Source organism: Procambarus clarkii, chromosome 21 (assembly GCF_040958095.1).
Source record: "Procambarus clarkii isolate CNS0578487 chromosome 21, FALCON_Pclarkii_2.0, whole genome shotgun sequence".
NCBI classification, from domain to species: domain Eukaryota; kingdom Metazoa; phylum Arthropoda; class Malacostraca; order Decapoda; family Cambaridae; genus Procambarus; species Procambarus clarkii.
The window spans coordinates 25,409,639-25,434,427 of record NC_091170.1 but is presented as its reverse complement, the minus strand read 5'-3'; the positions used below and the strand labels follow the sequence as shown (position 1 = coordinate 25,434,427).

Below are 24,789 nucleotides of genomic sequence, written 5' to 3'. Positions count from 1 at the left end.
TCTGGCTACTAGGTATGACATATATACATACAAGGGACGTTTTATTACATTCAGCATTTTATGTTGTTTGTGTCAGTAAACAAATTTTCTAGATTTTTGTTTGTTTATATAAATTATTAATTAAATATTTTAATCCACAGGCAGAGCAACTCAGTCATGGCTATCTACTTGACATCTTGATTCTTGTGCCCTTGGCAGTAATCTGGGCATTTATTCCAAGTGATGGTCTTGCAGTAGTCACTCATTGGTTCTTAAATAAAGTAACCCAAATTCTGCTTCACCTACCTTACTCAAGAACTTTAGAAAAAGAAGCAGATTCAGTTGGATTGCAGTTAGCTGCAAAGGTAAGATAACAAGTGAAATTTTCTAAGCATTGATATTTAGAAAGAGGCACAATAAAATGACACCACACATTATCCTAACAAATGTAAGTATGCTACATGCTGAAATATTTGTATATATATAATAATGATTCTTTAAACATTACTACTACTGCTACATTTTCCTAATGTTGTGTTACTGCTGCTGCTATTTTGCTGTTTATTGTGACAATAAACATTTATTGTGGACATATTATTGACATGTATCACAGTTCCATGGAACATTATGAATGGTTTACTGTATATATATTGTAAAAGACACAATCATGCATCATATACGATAAAAATAAACAAATAAAATCCGCATTGGAAATACATAGAACAAATAATTGAAAACATATTTGTGGCAACTTGTGGTGCTTGAATGGCCCACGTGACAGCCTCTGGGAGCTACATGTACGAGCAACCAGCTCCTGATGACATCACAGCTTACCTTGTCCACGTCCCTACAGCCAGAGTAAGTGGAATAAGTTTATTTTTACATAGACATGATCAGGGAAGAGAATTTATCATTTTACAAACAAAAAAAATGATTTTTTGGGAACACTTGATTTCATGCGCACAGGGGGGAATGTCACAATAAACTCGGCGCATCACAGTGGTTAAGAGTGGAATATGATCAATGAAACAAAACATGCCCAAAGAGAATAGAAAAGGCAGCCACAATGGCTAGCAGAGGCAGAGCTCTGAATTTTAACTACTGGAAAATACACTGGTCAGCAGAAGATCCACTCAGGGAAGATGAGACATGGAGAGCAAGATTTGTGGACTCTACACATCCTGTGGCAGCATTTCAAGGAGCTGATAAAAGAAAGTACTTGTGATCTACCAGTTATCCTAGACCTGATGTTTACCTAAAAAAAGATGATTTATTTTACATATGAAATACTGAAATAATTTTTTTTAGACCAATATCAATCCTTCCCACCATGTCCAAAATCTTTGAGAAACTTGTGTACAATCAGCTCTATTCCTTTCTCAATAAGCACAATATACTCAATTCAAACCAGTATGGCTTCAGGCTCTATAAAATCACCAGTGATGCTCTTGTAAATATGCTTAACCTAATACATGCAGCTCTTGACAAAAATGAGTACTACTACATAGATCTGTTGACTTATGTAAGGCTTTTGACACTGTTAACCATAATAACTTTCTCAAACTCCAACACTATAGAGTCAGAGGTCACTCCCTTCAGTACTTGAAATTTTTCTTTGGTGACAGGCAGCAGTATGTTTCCGTGAACGATGCTTCTTCTCCACTCTCTCATTTAACATTGGTGTCACAGGGTAGTTTACTTTGTCCAGTCCCCTCTCATATATATCAATAATCCTCCAAATGCCACACAACATTTGAAGCCAATTCTATTTGCTGACAATGCAAATAGAATTACTAAAGTATTACTTAAAACATTTCTAAAATGGTAGGCATTCTCTTTAAGGTCAGGTACTGTGTTCCTCGCCCTGCCCTAGTTTCTCTGTATTATTCACTCACTTATCTATATCTCGCCTATGGTATATAGCCTGGGGATCCACCACCCTTAATTACATCCAACTCCTAATTACTCAACCAAAATCAGTAATTAGAACAATCACAAACTGCATTCCCACCCATCGCTCTGCTCCCTTACTGAAATTCTTGAATATGTTAAATATCAAGTCTCTGTACATACTCTCGAATGTTCTCTATACAGTATCCACTCAATTTAACGACCTCTTTTATACCGATCTGCCGGTAATAACGACCGGTTTGGGAGATCAGTATCTGGAGCCTCGTGTACCGGTTTGGTGGTCGATATTACCGACGGTCGGTATTGGGTTTGTTCTAGCATCAGCAGCCCCTCATGTGGCGATCAGGCCACCGATCTCGATCAACCAGAGTGGTATATTAAATCTTAACTTTCTTTTAAAATGATTCAGTTTTATGAAGAAAATTCTAAATTATTATTAATAAAATATTTTAAAACAATTGTTATTAAGCAAAATTCTTTGTTTTCTTATTAAATACCTTTTATAGTATAGGTAATAGGTATTTTTTTTCCCACGGACCTAGAATGTACTGCACCTGGCCATGTGACCGCATTGTTTACTGTGAACTTGCGCGGCTGAGAGCAATGTCTCAGAATATTAGCCAGAAAAAATCAGATTCAGAGAAAAATAGATAAATTCATGATTTCAACGGTTCGTGAAAGCACCCACTGGGAATTCAACAAGTTATGCAGCATCCGCTGGCAACGAGTGCCCTACAAGCTATGCTGCATCCGCCGATGCGGAATTCCCATCAAAAAGTCGTGCAGCCTCCGCCGGCAACGAATGCTCTGCAAGCTATACTGCACCCGCTGATGCTGAATTCCCATCGACAAGTAATGCAGCCTCCGCCAGCAACGAATGCTCTGCAAGCTATGCAGCACCCGGCGATGCTGAATTCCTATCAACAAGTCGTGCAGCCTCCGCCGGCAACGAATGCTCTGCAAGCTATGCTGCACCCGCCGATGTTGAATGCCTATCGACAAGTCGTGCAGCCTCTGCCGGCAACAAATGCTCTGCAAGCTACGCTGCATTCACCGATGCTGAATTCCCATCGACAAGTTGTGCAGCCTCCGCCAGCAACGAAGGCTCTGCAAGCTATGCTGCACCCGCTGATGCTGAATTCCCATCAACAAGTCTTGCAGCCTCCGCCGGCAACGAATGCTCTGCAAGATATGATGCACCAGCCGATGCTGAATTCCCATCGACAAGTCATGGCGCATCCACCAGCAACGAATGCTCTGCATGCCATGTTGCACCCACTGATGCTGAATTCCCATCAAAAGTCGTGTAGCCTCCACTAATGATGTAAAATATGATTGAAAGGCATATAAAGTAAGTGTAAAAAGTGTTGGTAGAGTACAGTATTGTAAGTGTTAATAATTATTTAAGCCTTGACAAAAAGATACTGTACAGTGTAAATATACAGTAGAAATAATTTTCAATTGTGAATTAGAATTAGAACTCATGTGAATTAGTAGTAAGGTTAGCTGTTTTGTGAAGTGAATGCCTGAAAATAAGTGTACATACTGTATGTACCCTGTATACAGTACTGAACAATATAAAACAAGTGCTGCAGAGGATGATGTAATCTTTACAGCTTCGTAATCTTCAGCTTCATTAAAAGTAAGTCAATTTACCAATTTTATTATAGTATTTCAACATTAATTATTTTTCTGTGGGGAGCCCCTACGGCTCCCTGGAGCTTATTGGGCTAATGTATGTTATGTTAGACCGGGACATTAGCTATGGAATTCAGACCTACCAGGGACCAGTGCCAGAACCTGGCCCCTTCAGAGAGGTTTCAGGGAGCAATGGCCCTGGAAAACCCCATATGGTTGGGGTTTTTCCTTATCTGCCATCGACCGGGGTCAGGCACCCAGAAAGGTAGGCATTACAAAACAAACCCCACATGGTAAAAACTACAACAAAAACCGAACAGAGAGGTAGAAAACTCCCTACAATCCCAAAGAACAACAAACAATCAATTTACTGCCACGCCGGTCGTCTGTGCAGCCCTCCCCCCCCCAGGAGGGGGAGGGGGGCCCTGGACCTCACCGCGCCAGCTGCCTTCAGTTCACAAGCTAGTGTCAACTGGGATAGACGCTTCTCTGGCCTCAAATTCCTGGGTGGTGTTTGCCTCGTGTGGCGTTCTCTGCTGTCTTTGTGTATTGTGTGGTGGCCAGGAGTACCTCATCAGTACCGGGGGTGCATGCGCCTAGGGGTTTCCTTTCCTAGGCGCCCTGTGAGTACTGCCCTTGCGTGTCAGGGTTATCTTCTCTGGGGCGTTCGAGAACCGCTCCCGTAGGGTTTCTTGCTGCTCGGCATTTGCCTTGCCCTTGGGGCCAGCTGGGGCTTGGGGCCCTTGTTTGTCCTTGGGTAGGGAGTGGTGGTTGTGCTGGTTAGGGCGTCAAGGTGTTGCGCGGCCTGCCACCTAAGCGGCGACCGGTTTCTGTTGCCTCTGGAGACGGTGTACTTTTGTTAGGTTTTTCTTTTGTTTTGTTTTTGTTTGCCTGGTGGAGGTTCTGCCTCGTGGGTCTATAGTCCCCCTGATATTGTTTTGGTGGCCCTCTGCTAGGCCCCCATGCTTGTACACGTCCCTGGGGATTTTCAGTGTTATCATCTACCCTTGTTGTTGGGTTTCTCAACCGGTAAGCAACACCTTGCCCGGGCTTTCCATAGTTGCTAACCTACGGGCCCTGGAAACCCCCGTCGGGGCTCGGGGACCCATGGATGTGTCTCCCAAGTTCCAGCCTACCTTGTGGGGGGTTTGAAGGTTGCAGTGTGCCCTTGTCTCAGGGTGACAGTCACCTGTTTTGCCTCCGTCATGCTGCCTGTTGGGTCAATGACACCTTTGACCCGGAGTCCTGCGAGTCATGTTCTCTGCTTGTGCTCCAGTTTTACTCTGAGGATGTTTCTATTAGGGTACAGGCAGCATCAGCGTTGCATGTTAGGTTTAGGTTATTGCAACGCGCTAGGTTAGTTTCCCACCCGGATGCCCCGAGGCTGCCCCGTTTTGGCTTTAGGGACCCTGACCTGGGGGCGTTGGTCGCTATGGCTTTGGCTCCAGCCGCGCCCCCTGGTCCTTCCCCTGTGGTTCTTCCTGCACGTCTCCCCCTGTGTCCGGCTCCAAAACGTCTGAGGGTTTCGGCTTTGGCACAGGGTTTAGTTGGTAATGAGACTTGGGCTGCTTCGGGGGCTGCCCCATCCGGTCGGGGACGGAGGGATTTGAGCCGGTTCCTCCTGCCGAGGCTTCTGGGTCCCGCCAGCAGACCCCCCTTCTTGTCTGCCTTTCCCTTGGACTCTGCCTTTTCTTCAGGGGTAGAGGGTTTGGAGGACGGCTCTGCTGCGGGTCCCAACGAGGGATATCCTGGGGCTGGGGAGGAGTCGACCTAGGGGCCTTGGGCCCCCTGTGACCCCGCTTGGGTGCTTTTGCCTTCCTCGCAGGGCTTATTGTTGCAGGGGGAGGGGTTTTCTTACCCCCCTTCCCTGTATGAGTATGATTTGGGTTCGGCTCCTCCCCGGGTTCGGTTCCAGGCGCCTTTGGGTTCCTCCGATCCGTCTTTCCAGGGGTTTGCTACTTCCCGTATCTCCGCGAAGGTGGCTCGGGAAGCTCCTGCTGCATACCTCTTGCGAGACCTGGGTTATGCCTCCCCCAATGGATCTGTCCTCGTTTGAGTTTGGTTCTTCTTGTCATTTTTGGGTGTGTTTGGAGGTTCCGGAGTCTTCCTGGCTGGCAGACTGCCCTTTCTTTTCGTTGGGGGCGTGGCATTGGTTCTGTCGGACCTGCACGCTTGATTGGCGGGAAACTGCTACTTTTATGCAGGTTTACCTAGGGGCGAGTTTGAACACCTTAATGCGTGCTTATTTGCTCCCGTGCTTTCTTGAGATGTTGGCCTTTTCCAACTTCACGTGCAGGTTCCTCAGCTTTCAGCTTCGTTGGTTGCGGAGGAGTTGCGATCCCGTGGACATTTGGTTTCGGTCTTGCATTTCTTTTCCCTTCTCGAGCTGTCTTCTGCTTGGCTTGAGGAGGATGTGGGAGCGTTGAGTAAAGGGCCTTCGTCCAAGGTGCTGTCTTCGGCAGCTAGGGCGTCAGCTGCACTGTTGAAGCTCTTTGCGCCCATCCTGAAGGAAGCAGTGTCTCTGTTTTTTGCTTCTCACCTCACGTGCCGTCAGGCTGTGCTCGCCCTCTCTTTGGAATCCGCTTGGGCCCTGACTCTTAGGTTTTTGTCTCCGTTTTGTCCGTTGCTGTTAGCAGAGACTGCGGTCTCTCAGTTTCTGCACGTGGCTTCGTCCAGTTGTCGTCCTATGGCGGACTTGTTGATTCTCCAAAGCGGTCGTTCTCGGCAGTTTCGGAGGGGTCGTGCCAGGGTTCAGGGTTCCACTGGACGAGGTGGGCCATTGGTGCCAGTTTCTGAGCCATTGTTCCCTTCGGGGCTGGCGTTGTCTGGTCGGTGCGGTGATCGCCCTGTTCGACTCTTGGGTTCTCGTAAGGGGCGTCGGCCCTTTCGTGGTTCGCCCCGTTCATGGGGCGATGGGGGGGAGGCTCGCTCTATTTGGGTAGGTCCCTAATTCCTTTGGGTGTGTAGCTCCAGGGAGCCGTAGGGGCTCCCCACAGAAAACCAGCGTTGAATGTAATGAAATGCCATTTTCTGGGTGAGCCCCGGAGGCTCCTTGGCTACCCTCCCTCCCATCCAGTCGGCGGGGTTTTTCACGTTGGTTGAAGCCTAGTTTCCAAACTGAAGGCTGCTGGCGGAAGAATTGCGATCCTGTGGACATTTGGTTTCGGTCTTGTGTTTCTTTTCCCTTCTCGAGCTGTCTTCTGCTTGGCTTGAGGAGGATGTGGGAGCGTTGAGTAAAGGGCCTTCGTCCAAGGCCCTTTACTCAACGGGTAAGTCCAGGGTAAGTCCCTAATTCCTTCTCTTTGGGTGTGTAGCTCCAGGGAGCCGTAGGGGCTCCCCACAGAAAACCAGCGTTGAATGTAATAAAACGCCATTTTCTGGGTGAGCCCCGGAGGCTCCTTGGCTACCCTCCCTCCCATCCAGTCGGCGGGGTTTTTCGCGTTGGTTGAAGCCTAGTTTCCAAACTGAAGGCTGCCGGCACGGTGAAGTCCGGGGGCCCCCTCCCCCTCCCGGGGAGGATGGGGGGGGGGTGGAGGGCTGCGCGGACAACCGGCGCGGCAGTAAATTGATTGTTTGATTGTTCTTTGGGATTGTAGGGAGTTTTCTACCTCTGTATGGTTTTTGTTGTAGTTTTTACCATGTGGGGTTTGTTTTGTTATGCCTACCTTTCTGGGTGCCTGACCCTGGTCGATGGCAGATAAGGAAAACCCCCAACCATATGGGGTTTTCCAGGGCCATTGCTCCCTGAAACGTCTCTGAAGGGGCCAGGTTCTGGCACTGGTCCCTGGTAGATCTGAAATCCATAGCTAATGTCCCGGTCTAACATAACATACATTAGCCCGATAAGCTCCAGGGAGCCTCCGTGGCTCAGCCAGAAAGTAGCGTTTCATTACATTCAACGCTGGTTTTTTTCAACAAAAGCTACATGTTAATCTCTGCAAATGTATATTTTATCATTAGGAGAGAATAGGCGAGCTCAAAATATTTCGTCATGGCTAGCTCTCAGTGACAAGGCTCGATCGCTATTGTTATGGCCTGGCTGCCACAGCCTGTGTCATAACATTAAAAATACATTACCTGCACTGTTCAGGGTAAAACAAAATACATCTCTAAAATTTTTGGGAGAAAATATTAACAATCACTGATTGATACATGAAATATTTTGCAATACAAAGGAATGAACCAATTTTTTCCCACCCATCTGGACTTGATCAGATTGTGTTCACACATCATCCATGCAGCAGCCACCAGCTGGCCTAATCGTCGGTGTGTCACAAAATTGGAACACAATTACACAATGAACTTTATTTAATTTTAGTTATACAGTATAAAATATATCCTACCTGAATGTTTATTTAATTTTAGTTATACAGTATAAAATATATCCTACCTGAATGTTACTTAAAAAATGACTTGACCCGACTTAACTTTGGAAATAACGGAGCTCCAGAAATAACGACCAGGGTACAGCCCCATATAGGCCATTAAATTGAGTGAACACTGTATCTATAGAACTGTATTGCAATGCCAATCCTGACCTTAAGCGCATCCTAAAAGGCTGTAATAGAACTTACGGTCACCACACAAGAAAGAAATATCTCATTGATACTCCTAGAGTGAGAGTTAACCAAAGCATAAATGTAATCCAAATCATTGAACCCAAATTTTGGAATGACCTCCCAAATGTAATTAAAAGTTGTACATCTCCCAACTAGTTTAACCCCTGGGCTGCTTTTGTGATTATTGCCTGCAACATGCCAAGGTGCAAATAAAGAAAAAATCATCCTATAAAAGTGTTCATTTGTGTTCCATGACCATGGAAGGGGGGGGGATAGTATGTGACATATTTTGACTACAATAGGGCGAGGAAGTCTGGCAAAATTGAGGCGTTGGCAGAGCAATCATCGGAGGCGGTCAGCTCCTCCCCAAGCTGTCAAGCGGGAGTTGCCACAAAGATATTATTACCTAATTATTTCAGTGATTAATGTTTTCTTAGTTTTCTGTGAAGAGCCCCTTCGGCTCCCTGGAGCTTTACCGGGCTGATGTGTATATATTAGATCGTGGCAACAGTCAATCGAATGATTTCTAGGCCTACTGGGGATCAGAGCCAGAACCTGGCTCCCTCAAGAGAGGCACGAGGAGCAATGGCCTAAAGACACCCCTGTGTAATTGGAAGCAGTCTTTGCCATCTACCAGGTCAGGCACCCAGAAAGGTAGGAATTTCAAAACAAACTACTGCTGATCAAAAATTGCAAACCAAAAGCCGAACTAGCAAACAGAACTCCCCAATCAAAAACAAGGAAACAAACATGACATCACCACAAACGCCGTGCATCCGTTTGTGCAATCCCCCCTCCCCGGGAGGGGACGGGAAAGTCCCAGACCTCCATGCCGGCAACTCTCCTCAGTTCACAGGCTGTTGTGAGGGCCTGGTTGATACCTGGTTGATGGGGTTCTGGGAGTTCTTCTACTCCCCAAGCCCAGCCCGAGGCCAAGCTTGACTTGTGAGAGGGTCCACTAGGCTTTTGCTTGGAGCGGCCCACATACTCACCACAGCCCAGTTGGTCTGGCACTCCTTAGAGGAAACAATCTAGTTTCCTCTTGAACATGTCCACGGTTGTTCTGGCAATATTTCTTATGCTCGCTGGAAGGGTGTTGAACAACCATGGACCTGTGATGTTTATACAGTGTTCTCTGATTGTGCCTATGGTACCCCCTGCTCTTCACTGGTTCTATTCTGCATTTTCTTCCATATGGTTCACTCCAGTACATTGTTATTTTACTGTGTAGATTTGGTACTTGGCCCTCCAGTATCTTCCACGTGTGTATTATTTGATATCTCTCTCGTCTTTTTTCTTTTTTTCTAGTGAGTACATTTGGAGAGCTTTGAGACGATTCCAATAATTTAGGTGCTTTATTGCGTCTATGTATGCCGTATATGTTCTCTGGCGAACGGTTGATAGACTCTGACTCCATCCTTTGAGCAGTGCTGCAGTGCGGGGTTTTTGTTCAGTTTGGGTATCGTGTGAGTCAGGAGTAACATAAGAGTACTGGAGCTGCATGCATCTATGGCTGCTTTCCCTAGGTGCCCTGTAAGTACTGCCCTTAAGGCTTCAGGGTTATCTTCCCTGAGCCGTTCGGGAACTATCTCCATGTGGTTCTGTTCCTGCTCGGTGAATGCCCGCCCGTGGGGTTCAGCTGGGGTGGTTCTTGCTCCTGTTTGCCCTTGGGTAGGAGATAGTTTCGTCGCTGGCAGGGGCGCGAGGTACTGTGCAGCTGTGTGACATACGCATAGCGACCGGTTCTGTTCACCTAGAGATGTTGTGTTTTTGCAGGGGTTTTTCTTTTATTATTGTTTTTTTTTGCCTGGCGGGGGTCTGCCTGGTGTGGCTGTAGGACCACTTGTAGGATTTTGGTGGCCCTCCACTAGGTCCCCGTACTTGCACATGTTGCAGGGGTTCAGCTTATAGTTTGTTTGCTTGGTAGCTCTGGGATAACCGGTTAGCAGTACCTTCCCTTAGGTACTTTCTGCTTCCTTTAGCAGTCAGCCTAAGGGCCCTGGAAACCCCCTTGGGGCTCAGTGGTCCAATGGAAGAGACCTCAGAGTCCCACCTCACCTTATACGAGTTTGAAGGTTGCTTTGTCCCCTTGACTCAGGGTGACACTCACAGTCTTTGTCTCCGCCATGCTGTTTATTGGGTCAATGACACCTTTGACCCGGAGTCTTGCTAGTGGTGTTCCTTGTTTGTACTCCAATTCACCCAGTCCAATGAGATTGATATTCGGGTACAATCAGCTTCAGCGTTGCATGCACGGTTTAGGTTACTGCAACACGCAAGGTTGGTTGCCTTTCCGGATGCCCTGCAGCTGCACCACTTTGGTTATAGGACCTGGACTTTGGGGTGTTAGTCGCCTCGACCTTGGTTACATCTGTACCCCCTAGTCCTTCCCCTGCTGTGGTTCATCCTACTCCCCCTTCCTCCCTGCTCCCAAACGTCTGAGGGTTTTAGAGTCGGGGCAGGGTTTGCCTGGTGGTGAGTCTCGGGCGGCTTCAGGGAATGCCCCTTCTGGATCAGCGGCAGAGGCATTCGAGCCTGTTCCTCCTGCTGGAGCCCTTGGGCCGTGCCAGTGGGCCCCCTTCTTTCTGGCTTTTCCGGCGGACTCTGCCTTTTCTCCAGAGGCAGAGGGTTTGGAGGACAACTCGGCCCCAGGTCCTGACATGGAGGTTCCCGGGGCTAGGGAGGAGTTGACTTGGGGTACTTGGGCCCCATTTGACCCCACTTGGGTGTTGGTATCCTCGGCGCAGGGCTTGTTGTTACAGGGGGAGAGATTTTCCTATCCCCCCTCCTCCCTGCACGAGTTTGATATGGATGCGACTCCTTTCCGGGTTCGGTTCCGGGTTCCCTTGGGTTCCTCGGATCCCTCCTTCCAGAGATTTTCGGCTTCCCGCATCACATCAAAAGTGGCGCGGGAAACCCCTTGCGGCTTACCTCTTGCGAGACCCGGTTTATGCCTCAGTAATGGATCCTTCTTCTTTTGAATTTGGCTCCTCGTTTTGTTTCTAGATGCATTACGAGGGGCCAGAGTCTTCCTGGTTGGCGAACTGCCCTTTCTTTTCGTTGGGGGTGTGGCATTAGTTCTGTCGAACCCTTGCGCTTGAATGGCAGGAAGTGACTATGGTTGTTCAGGTTTACCTAGGGGGCGAATTTGAGCACCTCAATGCGTGCTTGTTCGCTCCCATAACTCCTCATGATGTCGGTCAGATTTAGCTTCACATGCAGGTTCCCTCCCTTTCGGCATCCCTGGTGGCCGAGGAATTGCGCGCCCTTGGGCATTTGGCTTCAGTCTTGCGTTTCATTTCTCATCTTTGGACTGGCTCTGTGAGGATGTGCAGGAACTGGGATTTGGGTCGATGTCCGGTGTGTTTGCTTCGGCAGCTCGGGCGTCTGCTGCCTTGTTGAAGTTGTTTGCGCCGATTCTGAGGGAGGCGGTGTCCCTGTTCTTTGCTTCTCGTCTTGCGTGCCGACAAGCCGTGCTCGTCCTCTCTTTGAAATCGGCTTGGGTCCTGGCTCTTAGATTTTCTTCCTCTTTCTGGGGGGAGCCCCTATGGCTCCCCGGAGCTTACTTGGCTGATATGCTTATGTCAGACTTTGGCATCAGTCATGTGTATGGAGTTCTTTGGGCCTACCAGGGACCATGAGCCAGAACCTGGCCCCCTCTAGAGAGGCAAGGGGAGCAATGGCTTATAGAAACCCCCGTGTGGTTGGAAGCATTCTGTGTCTGCCATCGACCGGGTTAGGCACCCAGAAAAGTAAGTGTTCCAAAACAAACCCCGATTCTGGTGAAAATTGCAACCAAAAGCCGAAAGAGTGGATAGAACTCCTCAAACAAAAATGAGCAAACTAGTATGATGTCACCCGTTGCCACACTGTCATCTGCGCAGCTCCCCCTCCTCAGGAGGGGGAAGGGGGAGCCCCAGACCCCCCTGCGCTAGCGATCCACACCCCAGTTTTTGAGGCTGATGCTATAGGCAGGGGTTGTGTGCTCTGGCTCCAGACTTTTACAGAGCTGTGCTTTGTGTGTGGCGTCTGTTCTCCAGGGGTGCGAGAGCCAGGAGTTCCTCTTCGGTACTCGGGCTGCATGCGCCTAGGGTTATCTTCTCTAGGTGCCCTGTAAGTGCTACCCTTGGTGCTTGGGGTTACCTTCCACAAGTTCCATGTAGTCACCTAGTTGTACTCACCTAGTTGTGTTTGCGGGGGTTGAGCTCTGGCTCTTTGGTCCCGCCTCTCAACCGTCAATCAACAGGTGTACAGATTCCTGAGCCTATTGGGCTCTATCATATCTACACTTGAAACTGTGTATGGAGTCAGCCTCCACCACATCACCCCCTAATGCATTCCATTTGTCAACCACTCTGACACTAAAAAAGTTCTTTCTAATATCTCTGTGGCTCATTTGGGCACTCAGTTTCCACCTGTGTCCCCTTGTGCATGTTCCCCTTGTGTTAAATAGACTGTCTTTATCTACCCTATCAATTCCCTTCAGAATCTTGAATGTGGTGATCATGTCCCCCCTAACTCTTCTGTCTTCCAGCGAAGTGAGGTTTAATTCCCGTAGTCTCTCCTCGTAGCTCATACCTCTCAGCTCGGGTACTAGTCTGGTGGCAAACCTTTGAACCTTTTCCAGTTTAGTCTTATCCTTGACTAGATATGGACTCCATGCTGGGGCTGCATACTCCAGGATTGGCCTGACATATGTGGTATACAAGGTTCTGAATGATTCTTTACACAAGTTTCTGAATGCCGTTCGTATGTTGGCCAGCCTGGCATATGCCGCTGATGTTATCCGCTTGATATGTGCTGCAGGAGACAGGTCTGGCGTGATATCAACCCCCAAGTCTTTTTCCTTCTCTGACTCCTGAAGGATTTCCTCTCCCAGATGATACCTTGTATCTGGCCTCCTGCTCCCTACACCTATCTTTTTTTTTTTTGAGATATATACAAGAGTTGTTACATTCTTGTACAGCCACTAGTACGCGTAGCGTTTCGGGCAGGTCCCTGGAATACGATCCTCGCCGCGAAGAATCGTTTTTTCATCCAAGTACACATTTTACTGTTGCGTTAAACAGAGGCTACAGTTAAGGAATTGCGCCCAGTAAATCCTCCCCGGCCAGGATACGAACCCATGACATAGCGCTCGCGGAACGCCAGGCGAGTGTCTTACCACTACACCACGGAGACTGCAAAATCTCCGTGGTGGTGAAAATGAAGAATCTTCATTACATTACATTTGGTTGGGTTAAACTCTAACAACCATTTGTTGTTAGAGTTTGGGATCTGCCTCTGCGGTACATTAACTGCTCGGTTTTTCGGCCGCCCTTTGGGTACTTGGGTGTTTTGTCTCCCTAGTTTACCTTACGGTAAGAGGCAGTTTTGCACTGGTGAGGAGCGCAGGGTGCTGCACAGCTAGTTGTCACCAATCACAGCAGCTGGCTCTGTTCCTTGGGGTACGTTGTCCTCTTGCGTGGTTTCTTTTTCATTTTGTCTGGGTAAGGGGTTTCGCCCTACTTACCACTTGTGTTTGGCCTCATCCTGATGCTCGGTCGTGCCCTCTGCTAGGTCCCCGTGAGTGTACACGTCCCTGGGGTTCAGCTGTAGACAGTTGTTTGGTAGTTTTGAACACTGGTTAGCAGTACCCTAACTGGGTTTACCTGAGCGCGAGTCCTCTTCAAGTAAACGCTCAGGATCCTGGGAATCCCCTAGGGGGTCGCATGGGTCCGATAGATGTGACCCCCGAAGTCCCCTACCCCCCTTGCTTCATGCGAGTAAGAGGGTTGCTCAGTCCCCTTGTCTCAGGTTGACCCCTCACTGGTTTTGCCTCCGTCATGCTGCCTGTTGGGTCAGTGACACATTCGACCCAGAGTCCTGTGAGTTTTGCTGCTTGCTGGTGACTCAATTTACCCAATCTGTGGATGATCATCTTCGGATACAGGCAGAGCAGGCGATGCATGCTAGGTTTTGGTTATTGCAATGCGCTAGGTTGGTTGCTCACCCGGATGCCCCACGGCTGCCCCGTTTTGCTTATCGGGACCCGGACTTGTGGGTGGGGGTCTCTTCGACCCTGGTTCGGTCCGCACCTCCTCGTCCTTCCCCATCTGTTGTTCGTTCTGGTCCCCCTTCCCTGCTTCCGGCCCCGAAACGTCTGAGGGGTTTCGGGGTTAGGGGTAAGTTGGTTTTGAGAGTCGGGCAGCCTCGGGGGATGTCCCTTCTGGTGTGGCAACAGAGGCATTCGAGTCTCCTCCCCCGACCAAAGCCTCCAGGTCTGACCAGTGGGCCCCCTTCTTTCCAGCTTCTTTGGCTGTGCTGGCCTTGTCTGGTGGGTTTGGTGCTTGGGGGGGAGAGACTAGGCCCCGGGTCCTGCTGGGGAGTTGAGTTGGGGGCCTTGGGCCTTGCTGGACCCCACCTGGGTTTTTCTGCCCTCTGAGCAGGGCTTACTGTTACAAGGAGAGGGGTTTTCTTATCCCCCCACTGCATATGAGTTGGACTTGGTGTCTGCCTCTCCTCGGGTTCGGTTCCATGTTCCCCAGGGTGCTTCGGTTCCGTCTTTCTGGAGGTTTTCGGCTTATTGCATCCAACCTGCTGCGGTGTGGGTGGCCCTTGCTGCAAACCTCCTGCGTGATCCGGATTATGCCTCGGAAATGGATCTCTTGGACTTCAGGTTTGGGCCTTCATTCCTTTTCTGGCTCCGTTTCAAGGTTCCAGAGTCGTCTTGGCTGGCGGACTATCCTGTCTTTGCCTTCGAGGCTTGGCACTCTTTCTGCCGTTCCCGCACTCTTGAGTGGCGGGAGGATTCGACGGTACTTCAGGTTTTCTTGGGGGTGACCTTGAGCACCTCAATGAGTGCTTGTTTGCTCCTGCCTTTACCTGGAATGTTGGTGTCATTCAGCTCCATGTGCCGGTTCCCTCCCTTTCGGCGGCGCTGGTGGCTGAGGACTTGCGCGCCTGGGGCCTGTTGGCTTTGGCCTTACGTTTCTTTTCCCACCTCGAGCTGTCTTCGGACTGGCTCACTGAGGATGTAGGAGCTCACGGGGCTGTTCCTGGTTCTGGCACCTTGGCGGCCTGCTTTTCAGCCGCCATGTTGCAGCTTTTTGCGTTAATATTGCGGGATGCGGTTGCCCTGTTTTATGCTTCCCGGCTCGCGTGTCGGCAGGTGGTGCTTGCCTCATCTGTGGAATCTGCTTGGGCCTTGGCTCTTCGATCGTCTTCGCCGCTTTGTCCTCTCCTGTTTGAGGCTTCGGCCATTGCGCAGTATATTCAGGCTGCTTCAGCTTCTTGCTGTCTTATGTTGGACTTGTTGGTTCTCTGGGTCCCGTGGTGGGTCTTCCCGGATGGGTCGTGCCAAGGCTCGGGGTTCCTCTCGTCTTGGGAGGCCACTGGTGTCGGGTTCGGGTTCAGCCCCTCCTTCGGACCCGCCTTCGTCTGGTCGGCGTGGTGTTTGCTCTGTGTAAGGTTCTGTGTCTCGTAAGGGGCGCTGGTCCTTTCGCGGTTCGCCCCATTGGTGGGGTGATGGGGGGAAGGCTAGTGCTGTTCGCTCATGCCTGGTCCCATGATTCGTGGGCGTTTCAGGTCGTTTCGTGCGGCCTCCGGTGGCGTTGGGCGACTCCACCTCCTTCGCGGGGTTCGGGGCTAGCAGGGCAGGCTTCTTCCCCTGCGCTCTGTCGAGTCGTTTTGGAGTGGGTTTGCTTGGGTGTGGTCGAAACGACGATGTCCCTCAGATTGGTTTCCTGTCTGTTTCCGGTCTCGAAACGGGACTGCTCCGACCTGCTGTTCATTCTGGACTTGTCCCGTCTGAACCCCTGGGTTCATTGCCCCTCCTTTCAGATGACTACACTGTTCCAGGTTCGGCTTCTGTTGAAGTTGGGCGCTTGGATTATGGTGTCCCCTGGACCTCCGGGATTCTTATTGGCATGTCCCGATACATCCGGGGTTCAGGGACTGGCTCGGTTTTGTTCTGGGGCTTCGTGCTTACCGCTTTCGTTGTCTCCCGTTCGGCTTGAACCTGGCACCTCGCATGTTCACACGCCTTACACGGGTCGTGGTGGCTCATCTGCGTCTGTTAGGTGTTCGGGTGTTGGCCTACCTCGACGACTGGCTGGTTTGTGCCCCCAGCCGGTCCTCTTGTCTGCTGGCCAGGAGTTTGGTTCTTTCTCAGCTCGCCAAGTTTGAGTTCTTGGTGAACTGGAGGAAGTCCCATCTGATTCCCTCCCAGGTTCGGTCCTGGCTGGGCTATGTGTGGGACTCTCGGACCGCTTCCTTGTCTCTTCCTTCGGAGTCTCTCCTGCGGCTGCAGTCCCGCATATGCCTGTTTCTGGGGGGCTCCCGGGTCACCTGGCGGTTGCTCGAGGGTCTGTGCTGGAGTCTGAACTTCGTGATGCTGGTCTACCCACCTGGTCAGGTTTGGCTTAGTTGGCTGTTTTGGTTTCTTCGAGGACATCCCACCTCTCTCGCGATCGTTAGGTTCGGACTCCGGGGGGCTTTGTATTGGTTGCTGCATCGCTGGCTTCCTCTTTGGGTTTTTCGGGGTTCAGTGCCTTGGCGCCTGCCCGAGCCCTCGCTTGATGTGTTCACGGACGCGTCGTCTCTCGGGTGGGGTTTTGTGACCAGTGCTCACCAGGCCGGCCAGGGACAGTGGGGTCCGTCCTTCCGTCGAGCCCACAGCACTGTGCGGGAATTCGCGGTGGTATGGTTTGCTCTTCGGAGGCTTTGTGTTGCCCGCAGGTTGACGATCTGGCTCCATTCGGACTGCTCCCCGGTGGTTCATTGCCTGTACCGGGGGGGGGGGGGATGTTCCATGCGGTCCTTGGCCCTTTGGCGCTGGTCGCTTCGGGTGACTTGTCTGCTGAATTCTTGGGATTTGGCTCTCCTGGCAGTTCAAGTGCGGGGAGTGTCCAACGTCTTGCCGACAGCCTGTCTCATATCATTCCCTTCTCCACAGAATGGACAGTCGACGTCGACTCCTTCCATTAGCTTTGCCAGACGTTCGGACGCCCCGAGGTGGACCTCTTCACGTCAGCATGATCGCGGCGCCTGCCCCTGTATGTGGCGCCCTTTCCCGACCGTAAGGCCACCGAGGCTGACACCTTTCGGCAGGACTGGTCGAGGTGGGGATTCCTGTACCTCCTTCCTCCGGTTCAGCAGTTGCTCTAGGTCCTGACTCGCTTGGAGACTTACCAGGGGAGAGTTGTCCTATTGGGCCATGGTCCATGGCCCAGCCGTGGATTCCGGCGCTGCTTGCTCGGTGTCCGAACCCGGAGGTTTTCCCGCGGCTTCGGCTCTTCCAGCAGATCGGACTGGTACATCACGTAGATGGTTCGATCTTCTCCTCGAGACTTCGCATATGGTATTTTTGACTCGGGTTTATCATCATCTCTATGGTGATCAGGTGGCATCCTTATTAGTGTCCCACCTGTAGGCTTCGTCTCAGCGGCAGTATGAAATTTCCTGGTGGTCCTTCCGGTTCTTCTTGCGTCTTCGTCGTTGTACTTCGCTTTCTGTTAGGGTTGTGTTATCCTTTCTCTCTTGGTTGGTCCAGGGCCGTCTCCTTATGCCTAACACTGTCGCCTCGTATCGTGCGGCGATGGTGGAGTCACTTCAGCTTGTTTTTGGTATTGATGTTACTTCTGCTCTGTTTCGCAAGCTGTCTCGTGCATTGTTTCACCTCCGGCCTGCTCATGCGCCGCCTGAGCCGTCCTAGTCTTTGGACAGAGTGCTCTCTTTTCTTCTCCTCGGTTTGTTGTGGCCCCTTCGGTTCAGGATTGTTTCTCCAAGGCGCTTTTTCTGTTGGCATTGGCCTCTGGGGGTCAGGTTGGGGAGCTTTATGCTCTCCTCCGGAGCAGGGGTTTCTGCTTCTTTAGTCTTCGTGATGGTTTTGTTCGTTTGCAACCGTTTCCTTCTTTTCTGGCAAAGAATGAGACTGATGCTTTCTGCAGCAGACTGCTGCTTGAGACAATTGGCTGCAGCCAGTTGTCTCGACTTCGAGTTGAAGAGTGAGCAGCAACCACCTCCTGTGTTTTTCCTCTATTGGTAGTTAGCTCCGGGGAGCCGAAGGGGCTCCCCCCAGAAAACCAGCATTGAATGTAATGAAATGCCATTTTCTGATTGAGACCCGGAGGGTCCCTGGCATCCCTCCCTCCCTCCCTCCCTCCGGTCGACGTTTTTTCGTGTGTTTTGACATCCAGCCTAAGAACTGAAAAGGTGGATAGCTGGCACGGGGGGTCTGGGGCTACCCCCTTTCCCCTCCCGGGGAAGGGGGAGCTGCGCAGATAGCGGCGCGGCAGTGTGTGACTTCATGCTCGTTGCTCGTTTCTTTTAGGGGAGTTCTATTCAGTTGTTCGGCTTTTCGTAGCAATATTTTCACCAGAATAGGGGTTTGTTTTGGGATGCTTACTTTTCTGGGTGCCTGACACAGTAGATGGCAGGCATAGAATGCTTCCAACCACACAGGGGGTTTCTATAGGCCATTGCTCCCCATGCCTCTCTGACGGGGCCAGGTTCTGGCTCGTTGTCCCCGGTAGGCCCACTGAGCTTCATACACATGACTGATGCCAAAGACTGATATTAGCATATCAGCCTAGTAAGCTCCAGGGAGCCTCCGGGTCTCACCCAGAAAATGGTGTTTCATTACATTCAACACTGTTTTTTTGCCGGAATATTATTCAATAGTTTATAGTGTGAAATATTTATATAAAAAAATGTGTGAATCATTGCTATACTCAAAATTATGGTGTGTATATTAGTGGTTCAATTAATATGTTCATAAAACAATAAACAAATAGTTTTGCTACAGAGCACCACTTGGTTTCCGAACCCCTTGGGGACGAGACCCGTCGGTTAACATGTAAGTTCGTATACGAGAAATAGAGGGGCAAAATAAACTAGAAATGTAAAAAGAAATTTTTCCGAAAAATTTATGAAAAAAACTCTAGGGAAAAAAATCGTCAGGTTCATGGCGTAAATGCGACCGTGTTTTGTTTGTACTCATCAATAAGTGAAGTCCTGATCCGCTTTATAAAAGTCCTTAATTGTTCCTAACTGATTATTAAGACATCTGGCAAACATCCTCTGGATGTTTCCTGCCAGCCTGCAGGCACATCCTGCCTAAAATATACGATGATGTACTGTACATTTAAGAAACAAATCTGGGTCACAGGTCTGTGGAGTGTGGTTAGGCTTACGGAGTCAGCCGGTCCCTCCCCCACCACCAACACACCTCCCCCTCTCCCCCCACCACCGACACACCTCCCCCTCTCCCCCCACCACCGACACACCACCCCCTCTCCCCCCACCACCGACACACCTCCCCCTCTCCCCCCACCACCGACACACCTCCCCCTCTCCCCCCACCACCGACACACCTCCCCCTCTCCCCCCACCACCGACACACCACCCCCACCCCCCACCCCAAACCCATACACACACACACACACACTCTCAAAGGTCACGTGGTTCACAGGTCACTTCAACACCCATATATCGCTTCCTGCCTGCCTGCCTCCTTCCCACCCTGCCAGCCTGCCTCCTTCCCAGCCTGCCTCCTTCCCAGCCTGCCTCCTTCCCAGCCTGCCTCCTTCCCAGCCTGCCTGCCTGCCTCCTTCCCCGCCTGCCAGCCTGCCTCCTTCCCAGCCTGCCTCCTTCCCAGCCTGCCTGCTTGCCTCCTTCCCAGCCTGCCTCCTTCCCAGCCTGCCTCCTTCCCAGCCTGCCTCCTTCCCAGCCTGCCAGCCTGCCTCCTTCCCAGCCTGCCTCCTTCCCAGCCTGCCAGCCTGCCTCCTTCCCAGCCTGCCTCCTTCCCAGCCTGCCAGCCTGCCTCCTTCCCAGCCTGCCTCCTTCCCAGCCTGCCACCTTCCCAGCCTGCCTCCTTCCCAGCCTGCCAGCCTGCCTCCTTCCCAGCCTGCCTCCTTCCCAGCCTGCCAGCCTGCTTCCTTCCCAGCCTGCCTGCCTGCCTCCTTCCCAGCCTGCCTCCTTCCCAGCCTGCCAGCCTGCTTCCTTCCCAGCCTGCCTCCTTCCCAGCCTGCCAGCCTGCTTCCTTCCCAGCCTGCCTGCCTGCCTCCTTCCCAGCCTGCCTCCTTCCCAGCCTGCCAGCCTGCTTCCTTCCCAGCCTGCCTCCTTCCCAGCCTGCCAGCCTGCTTCCTTCCCAGCCTGCCTCCTTCCCAGCCTGCCTCCTTCCCAGCCTGCCTCCTTCCCAGCCTGCCAGCCTGCCAGCCTGCCAGCCAGCCTGCCTGCCTGCCAGCCTGCTTCCTTCCCAGCCTGCCTCCTTCCCAGCCTGCCTGCCTGCCTCCTTCCCAGCCTGCCTCCTTCCCAGCCTGCCAGCCTGCCAGCCAGCCTGCCAGCCAGCCAGCCTGCCTGCCAGCCTGCCTGCCTGCCTGCCATCATGCTAACGGGTAGTGTGTGTTAGGCTTATCTTCGGGAATGAGCCGGTCTCACCCCCACCACCAACAAACCACCCGCCCCCCTACATCCCATCTCTCAAGGTCACGCGGTTCAACCTCGTGACTACCACTCACTCCCTGCCTGCAAGCTAGCCTGCCTGCCTGCAAGCTAGCCTGCCTGCCTGCCTGCCTGCAAGCTAGCCTGCCTGCCTGCCTGTGCCTGCCTGCCTGTGCCTGCCAGCCTGCCTTTCCCTCCCTAATTCTCACTACTTCCATCCCTTCCTGCCTACCTCCTAGCATCTCTCCCTACCTCCCCCTCCCTCTTAGCATCTCTCCCTACCTCCTAACATCTCTCCCTACCTCCCCCTCCCTCCTAGCATCTCTCTCCCCCCCTCTCTCACTGATTCTCCCCCCCCCCCCCCCTCATTCATACTGCCTCCCACCTCAGCTCCATCGTCCATCCACCCACCAGTCAGCCATCACTGACGCAATGCGTGCATTTGGAGCCAACATGGTGCACAGATGTTTCTTGATTGTGCAGATATGTAAAACAAAAGCACAGAATGAACATTCCAGCCTTATGGCAATTCAAAATAATAGGAATAATAGGCCGTGAATCTGTGAAGTCACAGTGGGCAAACTGGACCATCGCCCACCCACCACCACAAGCCGGCGTGACGCTTGGTGGACCCCTTCCTACCCGAACTTTGTTCGGGTAGCATGACTCCCCAACCCCAATCGGGAAACTGGAAGTTTCGGATAACTAAAGTTCGGAAACCAAGTGGTGCTCTGTATTATTACACTATATACACTGGTTATATGCAAGTATCTGCATGTTTTGTTCACCATAATGAACCACTAAGTTGATATGATAAGTTAAAAAGCAACGAGGAGTGGCTCCCCCACCAGCCAGAAAATGCCACCTCCTTCCCTCCTTCAACAACAGCTCACTCGCCAACACCACTCCTCCCACCATACTGTTTTTGTTCTTATTCACTATATACATGTAGATGCTTATATATAACATCTGTATTCCCCCTAGTTGTATTCACCCAGTTATGCTTGCGGGGGTTGAGCTCTGCTCTTTTGACCCGCCTCTCAGCTGTCAATCAACCGTTTCTAACTACTACTATTTTTTTTTCTTCTTCACACACACACACACACCCCACTCAACCTATATATTATGTGAGAAATCTTTAAAGAATTCTGATAAAGAAAGAGATCTAGGGGTGGTTCTAGATAGAAAACTATCACCTGAGGACCACATAAAGAATATTGTGCGAGGAGCCTATGCCACGCTTTCTAACTTCAGAATTGCTTTTAAATACATGGATGGCGATATACTAAAGAAATTGTTCACGACTTTTGTTAGGCCAAAGCTAGAATATGCAGCAGTTGTGTGGTGCCCATATCTTAAGAAGCACATCAACAAACTGGAAAAGGTGTAAAGACATGCTACTAAGTGGCTCCCAGAACTGAAGGGCAAGAGCTACGAGGAGAGGTTAGAGGCATTAAATATGCCAAAACTAGAAGACAGAAGAAAAAGAGGTGATATGATCACTACATACAAAATAGTAACAGGAATCGATAGGGAAGATTTCTTGAGACCTGGAACGTTAAGAACAAGAGGTCATAGATATAAACTAGCTAAACACAGATGCCGAAGAAATATAAGAAAATTCACTTTCGCAGAGTGGTAGACGGTTGGAACAAGTTAGGGGAGAAGGTGGTGGAGGCCAAGACCGTCAGTAGTTTCAAAGCGTTATATGACAAAGAGTGCTGGGAAGACGGGACACCACGAGCGTAGCTCTCATCCTGTAACTACACTTAGGTATTTACACACACAATGGGGCTATGGAAGACAGAAGAACTAGAAGACAGAAGAAAAAGAGGTGATATGATCACTACATACAAAATAACAGGAATTGATAAAATCGATAGGGAAGATTTCCTGAGACCTGGAACTTTAAGAACAAGAGGTCATAGATATAAACTAGCTGAACACAGATGCCGAAGAAATATAAGAAAATTCACTTTCGCAAACAGAGTGGCAGACGGTTGGAACAAGTTAGGTGAGAAGGTGGTGGAGGCCAAGACCGTCAGTAGTTTCAAAGCGTTATATGACAAAGAGTGCTGGGAAGACGGGACACGACGAGCGTAGCTCTCATCCTGTAACTACACTTAGGTAATTACACTTAGGTAATTACACACACACACACACACAGTCATATCACCTCTTTTAGTGGTCATATTAGTGTAGTGGTCATATCACCTCTTTTTCTTCTGTCTACTAGTTTTGTCATATTTAATGCCTCTAACCTCTCCTCATAGCTCTTGCCCTTCAGTTCTGGGAGTCACTTAGTAGCATGTCTTTGCACCTTTTCCAGTTTGTTGATGTGCTTCTTAAGATATGGGCACCACACAACCGCTGCATATTCTAGCTTTGCCCTAACAAAAGTTGTGAACAATTTCTTTAGTATATCGCCATCCATGTATTTAAAAGCAATTTTGAAGTTAGAAAGCGTGGCATAGGCTCCTCGCACAATATTCTTTATGTGGTCCTCAGGTGATAGTTTTCTATCTAGAACCACCCCTAGATCTCTTTCTTTATCAGACTTCTTTAAAGATTTCTCACATAATATATAGGTTGAGTGGGGTCTATTTTCTCCTATTCCACATTCCATAACATGGCATTTATTAACATTAAATTCCATTTGCCAAGTGTTGCTCCAGATACTTATTTTGTCCAGGTCATCTTGAAGGGCATGACAATCATCTAAGTTTCTTATCCTTCCTATTATCTTAGCATCATCAGCAAACATGTTCATATAATTCTGTATACCAACTGCTAGATCATTTATGTAGACAATAAACATCACTGGTGCAAGAACTGAACCCTGTGGTACTCCACTTGTGACATTTCTCCAGTCTGATACATTGCCTGTGATCACTGCCCTCATTTTTCTATCAGTCAGAAAATTTTTCATCCATGTTAGAAGCTTACCTGTCACCCCTCCAATATTTTCCAGTTTCCAGAACAACCTCTTATGTGGAACTCTGTCGAAAGCCTTTTTTAGGTCCAGATAGATGCAGTCAACCCAACCATCTCTTTCCTGTAATACAGAGCACCACTTGGTTTCCGAACCCCTTGGGGACGAGACCCGTCGGTTAACATGTAAGTTCGTATACGAGAAATAGAGAGGAAAAAATAAACTAGAAATGTAAAAAGAAATTTTTCCGAAAAATTTATGAAAAAAACTCTAGGGAAAAAAATCGTCAGGTTCATGGCGTAAATGCGACCGTGTTTTGTTTGTACTCATCAATAAGTGAAGTCCTGATCCGCTTTATAAAAGTCCTTAATTGTTCCTAACTGATTATTAAGACGTCTGGCAAACATCCTCTGGATGTTTCCTGCCAGCCTGCAGGCACATCCTGCCTAAAATATACGATGATGTACTGTACATTTAAGAAACAAATCTGGGTCACAGGTCTATGGAGTGTGGTTAGGCTTACGGAGTCAGCCGGTCCCTCCCCCACCACCAACACACCTCCCCCTCTCCCCCCACCACCGACACACCTCCCCCTCTCCCCCCACCACCGACACACCTCCCCCTCTCCCCCCACCACCGACACACCTCCCCCTCTCCCCCCACCACCGACACACCTCCCCCTCTCCCCCCACCACCGACACACCACCCCCACCCCCCACCCCAAACCCATACACGCACACACACACTCTCAAAGGTCACGTGGTTCACAGTTCACTTCAACACCCATATATCGCTTCCTGCCTGCCTGCCTGCCTCCTTCCCAGCCTGCCTCCTTCCCTGCCTGCCTCCTTCCCAGCCTGCCAGCCTGCCTCCTTCCCAGCCTGCCAGCCTGCCTCCTTCCCTGCCTGCCTCCTTCCCAGCCTGCCAGCCTGCCTCCTTCCCAGCCTGCCTCCTTCCCAGCCTGCCTCCTTCCCAGCCTGCCTGCCTCCTTCCCAGCCTGCCTGCCTCCTTCCCAGCCTGCCAGCCTGCTTCCTTCCCAGCCTGCTTCCTTCCCAGCCTGCCTCCTTCCCAGCCTGCCTCCTTCCCAGCCTGCCAGCCTGCTTCCTTCCCAGCCTGCCTCCTTCCCAGCCTGCCAGCCTGCTTCCTTCCCAGCCTGCCTTCTTCCCAGCCTGCCTCCTTCCCAGCCTGCCTCCTTCCCAGCCTGCTTCCTTCCCAGCCTGCCTCCTTCCCAGCCTGCCAGCCTGCCAGCCAGCCTGCCTGCCAGCCTGCCAGCCTGCTTCCTTCCCAGCCTGCCTCCTTCCCAACCTGCCTGCCTGCCTCCTTCCCAGCCTGCCAGCCTGCCTCCCC

General features: G+C 50.6%; 1 protein-coding gene across 2 annotated transcripts in view; it reads left to right on the top strand.

Moving 5' to 3' along the window:
• LOC123760569 (metalloendopeptidase OMA1, mitochondrial) overlaps nucleotides 1–24,789 on the top strand; it is a 250,307-nt gene that overhangs the window by 180,381 nt on the left and 45,137 nt on the right. For both annotated transcript variants that reach the window (XM_045746252.2, XM_069328218.1), the window contains one exon: nucleotides 141–344. In XM_045746252.2, coding sequence (XP_045602208.1) covers nucleotides 141–344 — 204 coding nt within the window. The remainder of the gene's footprint in view (nucleotides 1–140; nucleotides 345–24,789) is intronic.